This window comes from Andrographis paniculata, unplaced genomic scaffold, assembly GCF_009805555.1.
Source record: "Andrographis paniculata isolate CXL003 unplaced genomic scaffold, ASM980555v1 Contig61END, whole genome shotgun sequence".
Taxonomy (NCBI): Eukaryota; Viridiplantae; Streptophyta; class Magnoliopsida; order Lamiales; family Acanthaceae; genus Andrographis; species Andrographis paniculata.
The window spans coordinates 3,612,908-3,626,399 of NW_026137597.1; the positions used below are offsets into that span (position 1 = coordinate 3,612,908).

General features: G+C 39.5%; 1 protein-coding gene across 1 annotated transcript; it reads left to right on the plus strand.

The window, feature by feature from the left end:
• The first annotated feature begins 207 nt into the window (after positions 1 to 207).
• LOC127260309 (uncharacterized) lies at positions 208 to 6,109 on the plus strand. Its single transcript, XM_051288028.1, has 2 exons — positions 208 to 1,096; positions 5,980 to 6,109. Exon 1 carries the CDS (start codon positions 257 to 259, stop codon positions 926 to 928), a length of 672 nt encoding a protein of 223 aa, XP_051143985.1. The 5' UTR covers positions 208 to 256; the 3' UTR covers positions 929 to 1,096; positions 5,980 to 6,109.
• Positions 6,110 to 13,492: the final 7,383 nt, after the last annotated feature.

Sequence of the window (13,492 nt, forward strand, 5' to 3'; positions counted from 1 at the left end):
AGAGCTTGAGAGTAGGCAATCCCAAAACCCCGAGCCTCCAGTTCAGAGTCCCGTTCGACCTTCAGACCCACTGTTGGAGATCTTTCGGCAGTTTATGGGGCAATTCGCTCAGCAGCCCCGGAGTGTTGTGGATGCAGTGTTACGTCATAGTCCTCGGACTTTCACTAGTCAATCAGACCCGGCTATTTTGGGAGAATGGTTGGATCGTTTGGAGATGATATTTGAAGTGGTGAGATGTCCAGAAGGATAAAACACTATGATAGCTGCGTATTATTTGGAAGGATTGGTCAAGAAGTGGTGGAATAATGAAAAGGCTTCCGGGAGCAATTTGTTTGGATTGCCGTGCGAGGCCTTCAAGGCGATGATAAGAGTGCACTTTTATCGTCCGCACATTCAAAGAGCAAAGGAGGATGAGCTTAGTGCCTTGGTGCAAGGTACTATGACGGTGGAAGAATACTTCATGCGTTTTAATGAATTGGCTGCCTACGCTCCAGATTTGACAGTGAACGATCGGTGCAAATTGACGAGATTTGTTGGTGGGCTTAATCGAGATCTTCAGTGGTTCTTAGATGGCTTCAATGTGTCGACCCTTAAGAAGGCATACAAGAAAGCAGCTAACATCTATCGGGCAAATCAAATATCGTATGATGAGCGGAGGGAAGAAGTCCGCAGGGAAGATAAAGGAAAAGGGAATGTGAGTGAGCGTTTGAAGAACTATAGGCGAAAGGATCACTCAGGGAGGTTCTTGGGTACGCCTTATGCATCTCACCCTAAATTCATCCCTGGGAATTTGAGTGATAGTCATGGCGGTCCGACTGTTTGTAGCCGATGTGGAAATCTCATCCAGGATTTTCTTGGGATGGCAAGCCCATCACTTGCTATTACTGCCATGAGCCGGGACATGTCAAGAGGTTTTGTCTCAAGTTAGTTGGAGCTCCGAATGCGATTGAGAGGACAATGGTTTTGCAGCAACAAGGTCGTACGTCGCCAGTGGCACCTCTGCATGCGAAAGGAGGAGGAAGAAGTGGCGAGAGAGGTCACATAAATGTCATGACGAGAAGGCAAGCTGTGGAGAACCAGGGAGACGTCCTGACTGGTAAGTTCTTGGTGAATTCATTATCTGTGGTTATTCTCTTTTATTCCGGTGCATCCCTTTCTTTCATATCAAGTAAATGTTCTAAGAAGTTAGAATTAGATTCTCGAGTAGAGGTTTCGGTAGAGATTAGGCTACCTTCAGGAGAGCTAGTGCCTTGTAGTTGTCTTTTTGTAGGAGTGTCTGTCATGATCGGAGGCATAGAATTTTCCCTACTAATATTTTGAAGCTTTAATTGGCGGAGTTCGATATCATGTTGGGTGTGGATTGGTTAGCTACCTATCAGGCCCGAATAGATTTTGGTGGGAGAAAGATATTTGTGAGGAGCACTTGTGGTGGAGAAGTTGTGTATGAGGAGATTCCTTATCGCTCATCGATTAAGATAGTGTATGTTGTCTCTTTACATTAGTTAACTCGTAAAGGTCACCCGTTGTTCCTATGTGAAGCGCATGATTTCTTGGGAGATGAGAGTCAGCTTTTGAACATCCCCGTGGTAAAGGAGTTTGCGGATGTATATCCTGATGAGATACCAGGGATGCCGCCTCACCGTGAGATAGATTCCATGATTGATATTATTCCAGGAGCAGAACCGGTGTCTAAGGCTCCCTACCGTATGGCACCTAAGGAGTTGGCCGAATTTAATGAGCAGCTTCGAGAGCAGCTGGATAAAGGGTATATCCGGCCGAGTAATTATCCTTGGGGAGCGCCAATTCTGTTTGTTAAGAAGAAGGATGGTAGTCTTCGGTTGTGCATTGATTATCGAGAAATGAATCAAGTTACCGTTAAGAATAAGAATCCTCTCCCAAGGATTGACGACCTCTTTGATCAACTGAAAGGAGCAAACGTATTTTTGAAGATAGATTTGAGGTCGGGATATCGTCAGTTTTGGATTTCAGAAGGCGATATTTTGAATACAACATTTCGAACTCGTTATGGGCACTATAAGTTTACGTTGATGTCATTTGGGTTGATGAACACTCTGGCTACCTCCATGGACTTGATGAATAGAGTCTTCAGACCATATTTGGATAAGTTGTGCTCTTCAATGATGATATATTGGTATATTCTTCAAGCCAGGACGATCATACGAATCACCTCAGATTAGTGCTACAAGTATTGAGGGAGCACCACTTGTATGCTAAACTGTTGAAGTGTGAATTTTGGTTGAGCGAAGTAACATTTTTGGGGCATGTATTTCGAGGGATGGTGTTTCGGTCGACCTATCAAAAGTGAGCGCTATTGAAAATTGGCCCCGACCAAAGACGCAGATAGAGATTAGGAGCTTTTTGGGGTTGGTCGGGTATTATCGGAGGTTTGTGCAAGATTTTGCACGATTGGCAAGACCATTGACATCGTTGTGGAAGAAAAATGTCAAAGTAGTGTGGAACAAATTATGTGAGCAAGCTTTTCAAGAGTTGAAACGGAGGTTGATGGTTGCACCGGTGTTGGCATTGCCGATAGATGGACAAGAGTTCGATGTGTATTGTGATGTGTCAAGACGATGATTGGGGTGTGTGTTGACGCAAGATGGAAGGGTGATAGCATATGCTTCAAGGCAGCTCAAATCGCATGGAGAGAACTATCCGACTCACGACTTAGAAATGGCGGCTGTCGTGTTTGCTCACAAAATATGGCGACATTACATTTATGGAGTTTATTGCAAGATTTACACCGATCATAAGAGTTTGAAATACATGCACTCAAAGAGAGTTGAATCTGAGACAACGGAGGTGGTTGAAGTTAGTAAAGGACTGTGACTTGGATATTTTATATCAGGAAGGTAAGGCGAATATGGTTGCTGATGCTTTGAGTCGGAAGTCAAGTCATGACGTATGTTCGGTGACATTACCCGTAGAGTTGTGTCATGAGTTCGAGAATCTACAAATTGAGGTAGTGGGTCCTATGGTGATTGAAGGATATATGGGTGCCTTGTCAGTTGAACCCGAGATTCGGAGGGAGATTCGGGAAGCTTAGGTTGATGACGATGATTTACTTAACTTAGCGATAAGGGTGCAACAAGGTGAAATAAGCGAATTCCATATTAGTTGGGATGTAAGTCTAAGATTTCGAGACAAATGGTGTGTACAAAAGGATCAGTTGAATATTAAGGAAAAGATACTTAAAGAAGCTAATAGTTCTCCATATTCAGTGCATCCCGGTTGCGATAAGATGTATGAAGATTTGTAAGGGTATTTTTGGTGGCGCGGTATGAAAAGACACATTGTGGAGTATGTCGCCAAGTGTTTGAATTGCCAACAGGTCAAGGCAGAGCATAAGACACCTATGAGTTTGTTGAGACCTTTGGAAGTTCCAGAATGGAAGTGGGACTTGATTGCTATGGATTTTGGGACCGGATTACCAAAGTCGAGATCAGGCGCCGATGCCATTTGGGTAGTTGTTGACCGATTGACTAAAGCAACAGTTTTTATCCCGATAAGCATAACTTGGAGCGTGCAGAAGTTGGCAAGGTTGTATATCCAGTACGTGGTAAAGAGGTATGGAGTTCCGGAGGTGATTGTCTCGGACCGCAACCCCCATTTTGAGTCACATTTTTGGCAAAAGCTTCATAAAGAGTTCGGTACTTGGTTAAGGATGAGTACGGCCTTTCATCTGATGACCGATGGGCAGATTAAGCGCACTATTTAGATTTTGGAAGATATGTTGCGAGCTTTTGCATTGGATTCTTAAGCTCGATGGGAGGATCGGTTGGCTCTGGTGGAGCTCTCCTACAATAATAGCCATCAAACGACCATTGAGATGGCACCCTTTAAGGCCTTGTATGGGAGGAAGTGTAGAACGCCATTGTGTTGGAGTGACCTAAGCAAAAGGGTTGTATTGGGGCCCGAAATGATTGAAGAGATGATGAATCAGATTTGTAATATCAAGGCTAAGATGAAAGCCGCCCAAGATCGCCAGAAGGTTTGGTATTACTTAAGGTCTCACCGACGAAGGCTGTGAGGAGATTTGGTATTAAGGGAAAGTTGAGCCCAAGGTATGTAGGGCCGTACGAGATCATCGAAAAAATTGGAGAAGTGGCCTACAGGTTGGCTTTTCCAGAGACATTGAAAAAGGTTCACGATGTTTTTCATGTCTCTCAATTGAGAAGATACATAACTGATCCATCTCATATACTTCAGCCGGAAGTCTTGGATCTTCAGGAGGATTTGGTGTACTTGGAGCAACCTATTCAGATTGTGCCCTTCAAAGTTAGATTGACGCAGAACCGTGAGATAAGGATGGTGAAGGTAGTGTGGTCGTGGCATGGGATTGAAGAAGAGACATGGGAAACCGAGCAAGAAATGCGAGAAAAGTATCCGGAGTTGTTAGAGGTAGCTCCGAACGTGCAGATCGATTTCAAGGACGAAATGTCCTAAGGGGAGAGGATGTAATACCCCATAAAAATAATCGCCGAAAGTTTTCTAGGACCTTCCGGAGTCCGACGCCGAAATCGGACAATATTATTTTGGACTTTTGATGTAAGAAAATTAAGGAATTGGGTTTAAATTTGGAGAAAAATTGATTTTGGGCCCAAGTAGGGTAAAATAAATAATAAATAGACAAGTCTTTTATGTTTAATAAAGTATAAAAGAAAATAAAATAACATAACATAAAAAAGGAGAAGCAGCCAGCCTGACACGGCGCCAGTCCCCCTCTTCTTCCTTGGAGTTCTTTTTCTCCAAAACTCTTTCTTTTTGTGTTTTCACTTAAGGTAAGTTGGATTAATCTTAGATAGGTGATATGTACTAACCCCTAGACCCCTTCTATTGATATTTTTCAAATTATTTTAAAATTAATTTGCCCTAAAAGTGTTAGGTTTTGCCAATTTCTTCTAGAAAGTTGGTTATAATGTTTCCAAAGGCTTATATGAAGATTATTATAGTATTTTAAATTGAAAATCGCAGAATTTGTGGAATGAGTTTGAAACCCTAGTTTTGCCCTAACCTAGGTATGGTTTTTATTGGGAAAATATTTATGCCAATTAGGATGGACATATTTTTTGAATGTTTATTTGGCGAAATAAAGTGAGATAATAACGAACTTGTTGGGTTTTAATATTCCACTTTTTGGTTGGTTAAACCTTGGGAATTGGAATATTTTGTGTTTAAAGCTCTCTTCTTTTGAAATTTGCCTAATAGCATATTGAGTATTGGGTCAAATTTGTAATTGAAACTACCCGTTGAGTCTGATCAACTCGTCGATTGTTTGGATGATAAGGTATAGCCTTCCACCTCTGTGCCTTGCAAACACGTTAGGGTATACTGGTATTTTAGGATAACGAGCTAACCTCGAATTAGATCCCGAATGGGCTAGGTGGAGGGATCGAGATGGCAGGTTCCCTTTTTGTGTGATTCCGAGGTGCCCGTCATTCACGATGAAAAATGTCTTTTGACCGTCATCCGTGGTGGAGGGTTCGATTGCGTACAATTCCTTCTTGGTATGTTATATTGGAGGTTAGAGGGTTGTGGGCCCTTTGGCACCCCTTCCAAACTAATAAATAAATTGACTTACGTGTACTTTGGGCTTCAAACCCTTAGATACACATTGTGGAGGTTTTCTTGAAGGTTGTGACCCTATGCATGTATGTGTAACTATGTAACGTGTCATACGAAGTAATAAGGTTGGAAAACCGGGTCGAACCGGCCCTAATTAAGGCCTAGTGGAGTTTTCTTTGTGATGTGCTCATCACTATTATTTGAGAATGAAAAAGAGATATAAGGGAGACGCTAAAAGACTCGTGTGTGTGAGTTACCCATATGTGATACGTGTCATCTTATTCAATTATCTTCTTCAAATGATTTTGTTGCATTATACTGTATTAATTTATCTTCGATTAATCGCGCTTACTCAACCGTTGTGTTGACCTTTTTCGTACAACGTTTTTGTAGGTGATGATGCTTCTATTATACCTAAATGATGCATCCACGTCATATGATCGTCGGGGGAAATGATAACTACTTTATCTTATAAAATGCTTTTGAAATTAATTATGTTTAAAGACTAATGCCTTTTGAACTATTCCCAATTTATGCTTTTTACTCAAACTTTATTTATTTTATTGATAAGCCGGTGTGCTTTAATTTTAAATCCCTATGTACTTGTTTGTATTTATTATTTTAGCCTTAGTGCCCTAACGTAGGACTCGTTGGTTGATGAAAGAGTCTTCTGGTGTGGCGTGGCGGTGACGCTCCGGTTTAAGCCGGCCGGGGTGTTATAGATCTTTTTCTACTTATTTCTTTATAGTGAAATTTTTTTGAATTAATTGAATTCTATTATGCTTAATTTAGTTTGGAATTGAATAACGTCAGTAATTGATATTCATTTGATATGCAAGGATGTGTACATATTTTTTTATTGGTTTTATTCTTTTGTGAACTAAATAAGTCAACTATAGCAATAAATTCTTTTATGTGTTGGGTTTTCATTGCAGTTGGTTCGCCTCCCTTGACTTCTTGCCTTTTTTATTCTGCAATTGACAAGCTTGGTCATCCGAAGAATTGTTTTTAGTTGGTTTTAAAGATTGTACTTTTTTTACATATTATGTTTTAATTTGGAGGTCATATATTACTTAGCTGTTATGATGGTCTAGGACACGATCATAATTGGGGGTGTTTTAAAATACTATTGATGGTTATGTTTTTATTTTGGTATGTCTAGTATCATCATTGGATTGATCTCGTTTTGTGGGATTTGTTAAGAATTTTGGATTATTTATGGTAAAAGTATTCTTTTTATTATTTGTCTCACATTTAGGTCCGTAACAAATAAGAAGTCAAGTGTATTTTCTTTTGTGGCAATAAAAACTTTGTTTGACGTAGGTATGGCTTTTGTATCGTATTTTTTGTTACAGATATTTTTCAGAACAAAAGAAGTTTCACGGTGAGTATCACATACTTTGTTACACACATATTTCGTAACAAAAAGATCTCTAAATGAGATCTATTTTTCGTTCCGCAACTTTTTTTATGGACAAATTCTGTTACAAAAAGTTCTCTAACAAGATTACTACTTTTGTACCATATTTTTTGTTACGGACATATTTCATAGCAAAAAACAAAATTTCACCTTTTGTGGCATATGAGAAAGCGTAACAAATATAACTAACACATGTATATTAATGGCGTTGACCGTTACTTATTTGTTACGAATTTTTCCGCAACAATGACTTTTTGTACCGTGATTTTTCGTAGCAACCAAAATCCATAATAAAGTCAACACAAAAGGGTTTTTTGCACGAAGAGTGGATTTTTGTTACGAATTTTTGACTGCTACAAAAGGTCGGTTTTTTTATAGTGAGAATTTTATTTTATTATCAAAATTTTAGGTTTTTAGTATATATTATAGTTTCAAGTAACACCCTCAAATCTGAGGATGAACTTGCAAAGACTGAATGAGAGTATTCAGTCTGTGTTGGGAGTGAAAGTTTGATTTTTATTTATCATTATTTTTATTTTGTACAAGTGTTGTTCTGAATTGAATGAGCAGTGGTATTCATGTTTAAATTATATATCCAATGAATGAGTGGGTTAGGAAGAAAAGAAACAAGGAGGGAGAAAATATATAGTTAGGGTTACTTTTAGAACTAGAATTGGATTGAGTAATAGTGGGAAAAGAAAAATAGACCCTAAATTTTAAAATGTAATACCTCTGTTGTAATTTTGAGCTAAAATTTTATAATATGTGTTGAAATTGTTCTTTGGTCTATTGCTGCAACTTTGTTTTCTTTATTTTATTTATATTTCAGTTTTTCGAATTGCGGAATAGTTCAAACAAGGTAGTTAGGATTATTCCTAGTTTTTAGGAAGTTGTTAGTTATTTAGTTTTTATTGTTATTTTTTAAAACCTCTTCTTTATTGAAAAAACAAAAACCAAAATGCAGATTATGGAATCAGAGCCGTCTTCTTAGGGGACCTCAGATATGTAAAAGGAACATTTAGTTATGGAATAAAGATTTATGGAAACAAGAGTGTGTTCTACATGGCTATTCTGATATCGATTGAGGAGGTTCACTGGATGATACAAAAAGTACTTTCGAATATTTTTTTGAGCTTGGTTCATGAGTATTCTCATGGTGCTACAAAAAACAAGAAACAGTGGCTCAATCTATTGCAGAAGTAGAATTCATAGCCGCTAATGCAACTGTAAATCAAGCACTTGGATAAAAAATGTGTGTTGGAAGATTTAAAACCGAAGTAAAACAAAAGCATCAACATCTTTGTGGATAATCAGGGTACAATTGTAATTTCTCACAATCCTATCTTTCATGGAAATACCAAGCATTTCCAAATCAAATTTTTCTTTATCAGAGAAGTTCAAAGAGAAGGATTGTTGGCTTTAAGTATTGAAAAGCTAATTGGCAGCTAGCTGACATACTAACAAAGACTTTATCAAGAAGCAAGTTTGAGTTTCATAGAGAGAGACTTGGAGTTTGAAGAATTCAAAGCAAAGAGGAGTGTTGAGTTCGTGTTTAGTCTGCTGCTGCAACTTTTATTTTCTTTATTTATTTATGTTTCAGTTTTTATAATTGTAGATTACTATGATGTTAGTTATTTAGTTTTTATTGGTTTCTTTTAAAATCTCTTGAATAAAGGAAAACCACAATTCAAATTCTCAATGTTGTTTCTACTTCCAATTCCTAAAATAACCCAACAATATGAGCCCTTTATTAAACTGGAGGCCATCAGCAAGATCTCTTTCCTTTCAAAAGCAGTCTCTGTTAATATATATTGTTGTTGTTGAATGTATACGACTTTATTAATATATATTTTTGTTGTTTAATGTGTGGTGCATGTGTTACAATATATTTTCCCTTTCGTAGAATATTGTGTTCTTTTATGTCTATATATGGCGGACAATAAATTAATATTCTTGAACAACTTGAACGTAACAAATTAATGAGAAAAGATAAGCTCGTTTTAGAAAAAATTTTGAGAACTTTATAGTTCCTAATTATTGGTTTTTGAAAAAAGTTTGATTTCGGATTATTGTATTGAGGTTTCTCCACATATGAGGCAATCATATCCCCATAATTCTAAAGTGTTCACTATGCTCCACACGAAAAGGTATGGCAAGGCCGTTACTGAGTGTGTATGGTTCTACAGAGAAAATAAGTAATGGACTTCTTATTTAATTATTTTATATATAAATAATATAATAATAATTAATTTAATTAATTTTTTTAGTTATTTATTTTATTCAAAAAATACTGTTTTATATACATTATTGTTTTTATTTGTATAAAACTTGCAGAATTAGATCTGCCTTTACAATTAAAATCAATTTTGGATGAATATGATGATTTGTGCATACTTTAAGTTATTATAAGAGAGTTTCACACAGTAAATAAAATACAATGTATTTTTTATATTCTTACTAAAACATAAGGAGGTGTTTTATAACTTACCCTTAGTTATTTAGCTATATAATTGACGTGATTCTTTAGCCAATGTGCTTATCGTAACTCTTGTGTTGTATCTAAGAATTTCACATCTGTTATGTATGAAATTTATAATTAGGTTAAAAAGCCCAAGTTAGAAGGAAAAAATGGGCCTACAATTGGGTTTGTTGGACTGATCAAGGTGTGTTTCGAGAAAATCGGGTGAAATAGACGTATTTCTAAGGAAATAGCGGGTCGGAAGGTCCGCAGGTCGGAAGGTCCACAGGTCGGAAGGTCCGCAGGTTGGAAGGTCCACAGGTCGGAAGGCCACATGTCGGAAGGTCTGCGGGTCGAAAAGTCCGTAGGTCGGAAGGTCCGCAGATCGGAAGGTCCGCGGGTTGAAAAGTCCGTAGGTCGGACAGTTTACAGGTCGGACAGTTTGCAGGTCGGGAGGTCTGCAGGTCGGGTGGTCCATAAGGTGGAAATTTTGCAAGTCAGACGGTTTACAAGTCGGGTGGTCTGTAGGTCGGGAGGTTTGTGGCTGGACCAACAAGGCGGAATGTTTGTGGTCGGTCCAAAAAGTCGGAAGGTTTGTGGCTGGACCAATAAGTCGAAAGGTTTGTGGTCGGACCAAAAAGGTGGAAGGTTTGCGGTCGGTCCAAAGAGTCGGAAGGTTTGCGGTTGGATAGGCATGTCGGTTGTTGTGGAGGTCGGATAATGCTGAGAGCGAGTGAGAGTAATAGTTCGGTCGGCTGAGGACACATATTAACAGAAAGAGAGTTGGCAGACGGCTGAAAAGAGGTGTTGTAACTGTTCGGGCGACGGTTCCAAGTACCGTTTCTAAAGAATATTTTAGGATTGGGATTTGTAACTGACAGGGGATCTTCAATCACCTTCAAACGACGACAAAGTCAGTGATTCGGGGATTATCGTTTAAATTTCCAGTATTTTACTTTCCAGTTTATTTTCTGTACCGTACAGTGTTTAAAGATTCCTAATCTCAGGCGCTAAATATATGAAATTCGAAGATAATTTCCTATTTTCGGATTTTACTTTTTTTATTGTTGAAAAAATACATCAACAAATTAGCGACCACAGCGGGAGAAATGCAAGATTGCTGATCCTACATCAACAGAGAATTTCATACGACTGAGGTCCGGCCGAATCATCAGAAAAATCAGTATGGCAGGCTCACAACCTCAATCATCATCAGCACCGGTGGGAGAAAATTTTTCACCACCCGTCATGTAAAATCCAGGGGAGATTCCCCAACCACCTGCCGATTGGTTGTCTTATGTTCAGCAATTGAACAATCAGCAAACTTCTGCGATGCAAAATATGTTGCGCGAGCAACAGAACATCATGTTGTGCGAGCAACAAAATCTCATGCAGAACATGTTAGATCAAGCTTTATCAAGGGTTACTCTTCAACCCACTCAGACGCCACCAGGGATATCACCATCAAGAATGCAAGAAAATTTCGCAGGGCCATCATACGTTGACAACACACATCCAAGCGCCACAACGTTCAACCGAACAGATAGGGGAAAGACTCCTTTAACTTTCCTTAATAATGTGCCTTTGGACCAAGAGTTGACAATCTGCAACCAAACGTTGTTAGGGAAGAGAGGCAAGGAGCACATGTACAAGATCCCATCTTCATCCCTGATCAACAACACCCTCGTGTGGATCCTGAAGAGATTGCGCAAGTTTTGAGAGTGCATTTCAGCCTGAATCCTCAGATGGCCAACCGCCCTGCTTATCAAAGGCCTTTCCCCGAAAGGATCATTAACGACTATCCACTGCCAAGGAATTATCGACCACCTGATTTCCATGCTTTTTCAGGGGAAGATGGATCCTCCACCATAGAGCATGTGGGTCATTTTACAACACAGTTAGGGAAGTTGGAAATAATCCTTTTTATAAACTGCAATTAATTGGGTTGTCCCTCACCAGAACAGTTTTCTCATGGTGTGTAAACCTGCCACCTGGGCAAATACAAACTTGGGAAGGATTGGAAATGGCGTTCCATGCTAGATTCTTCAATCCTTTACAAATGGTTTCTCTTACCGATTTATTGGAATTGAAGCAATATCCAGAAGAGTCAGCCTCACAGTTTATTGAAAGGGTGCGCTTGATGAAAGGATGTTGTCCTACTATAATCAATGAAAAAGAAATGACCAATTTAGTGGTCAGAAATATGCATGGCCGCCTAAGAGAGGTACTCACTGCTCATGATGTGGAAGACTTGGCAAATCTTGCCTCCAAGGCTGGATGTTTAGAGTCTCTTTTCAGAGAAAAGGATCAGAACTTTAGGCGTAATAAAGTTCAGCATATGGCGAGTATGGAAACAGAAGCATACGATTTTGATTATGATCAGACAGAAGAAATGGCGGCCAAAATCGTTTAAGGAAAGCCTTATGTGTGCTCTAAGTTAAAAGCCAGTGCCAGAAACTGAAGGAAAAGAGCAACCTACATTTGACAATTCATAGGCCGATGAAATTTTTGATATTTTGCTAACTGACGGCCAGATCCGAATTCCAAAGGTGCAGAGGTTGGCTACTAAGGAAGAAATCAAAGGAAGGCCATACTGTAAGTGGCATAACTCTTTCACAGTTCGGGTGTAGAGCAACAACCTTTTCCAAAAGTAACCACAACAATGGCTAATATACAAGCAAGTTCTAGATCGGAAAAAGGGAATGCATCAAACAGTGGCCGACCAGAAGAAAAACTCAAGGTCTGTGAAAAAACAGTGGCTGAAAAATTGGATAGCCAAGATGGTTCTTTTAATGTGGAATTAAAAGAGCAAGCTTTGGTTCGGGACCACCCGACTAGAAGGACGAGTTCGGTCGGAAGCAAATGGACTCGAAATAAAAAACCTTTACCAATTGATGTGGATCCTCGCTTTCTAGGCATGAATCATACTCAGATCCGGAATGCCAAGCGCAGGTATGCTACGAGATACAAGGATAAGGTCTCTTCATCGAGGCAACCGAACGATATGCAAGGTACTATTAATTATCCTGAAGGAGGTCGGTCCATACGGGTCGCCTCATCGAAGCAACAGAACAACATCCAAGATGCTGCTAAGTATACTGAACGAGGTCGGTCGATCAGGGTCATCTCGTTTGAGCAGCCGAATGAGGCAAAAGATGGTCGGCCCACAGGGGTCGCCTCGTCAAAGCAGCCGACCAGCATACGAGGTACTGCTAATTGCAATGAGGGAGGTCGGTCCATACAAAAAAAGGGTAAAGGCGTGTCAGATGAAAGAGTTGAGGGTTTCAGATGTCAGTATTGCGAAAGGATTAACATTAATCCATCTCTGGAGGAATTTCGTTTGGAATCTCTGACAGTTCAACCTGAAACTGAAACCAGAGACGAAATTCCAGAGACCGATTCAAGGTCTGTCAAATCTCGATTAGGGCCACGTGTCCCCTGCCGAATGACAGGAATTAACTGGGTTGAAGAAGAACCCTTGTGGGCAAGTCTGGTGGATGATTTTTTAGAAGAGCCGGAGTGGGCAAAGATTTCAGATCCTGATTTTCAGTCAGAGGTTCCTCCAATAGTCTTCTCTCCCATTTCAGAAGGCACAGCGTCTCATTTGAAGCCTCTGTATGTTAATGCTCATATTTTCGGGAAACCAATCACCAAAGTCTTTATAGACAACGGACCCGTCTTTAATGTGATGCCATTAAAGACTCTCAAGAAGTTAGGAAAGGGAATTCACGACTTATCCCCAGTGGATTTTGAGATGACCAGGTTTACAGGGCAGCCGACCAGACCAGAGGGCATGATGGTCGCCTCAATTGAAGTCGGTCCTAAAAAGATTTCTTCTGTTTTCTTTGTGGTGGATACGGATACTACATACTCAATGGAAGAGACTAGATTCATGCATCTAAATGTGTGCCATCAACACTGCATCAACAATTAATGTTCTGGGAAGGCAATCAGATCTTCAAAATGGAAGCAAATGATAACCCATTTGGAGCATCTGAACAAGTTGAAGAATCAGTTTTTCATTCCAA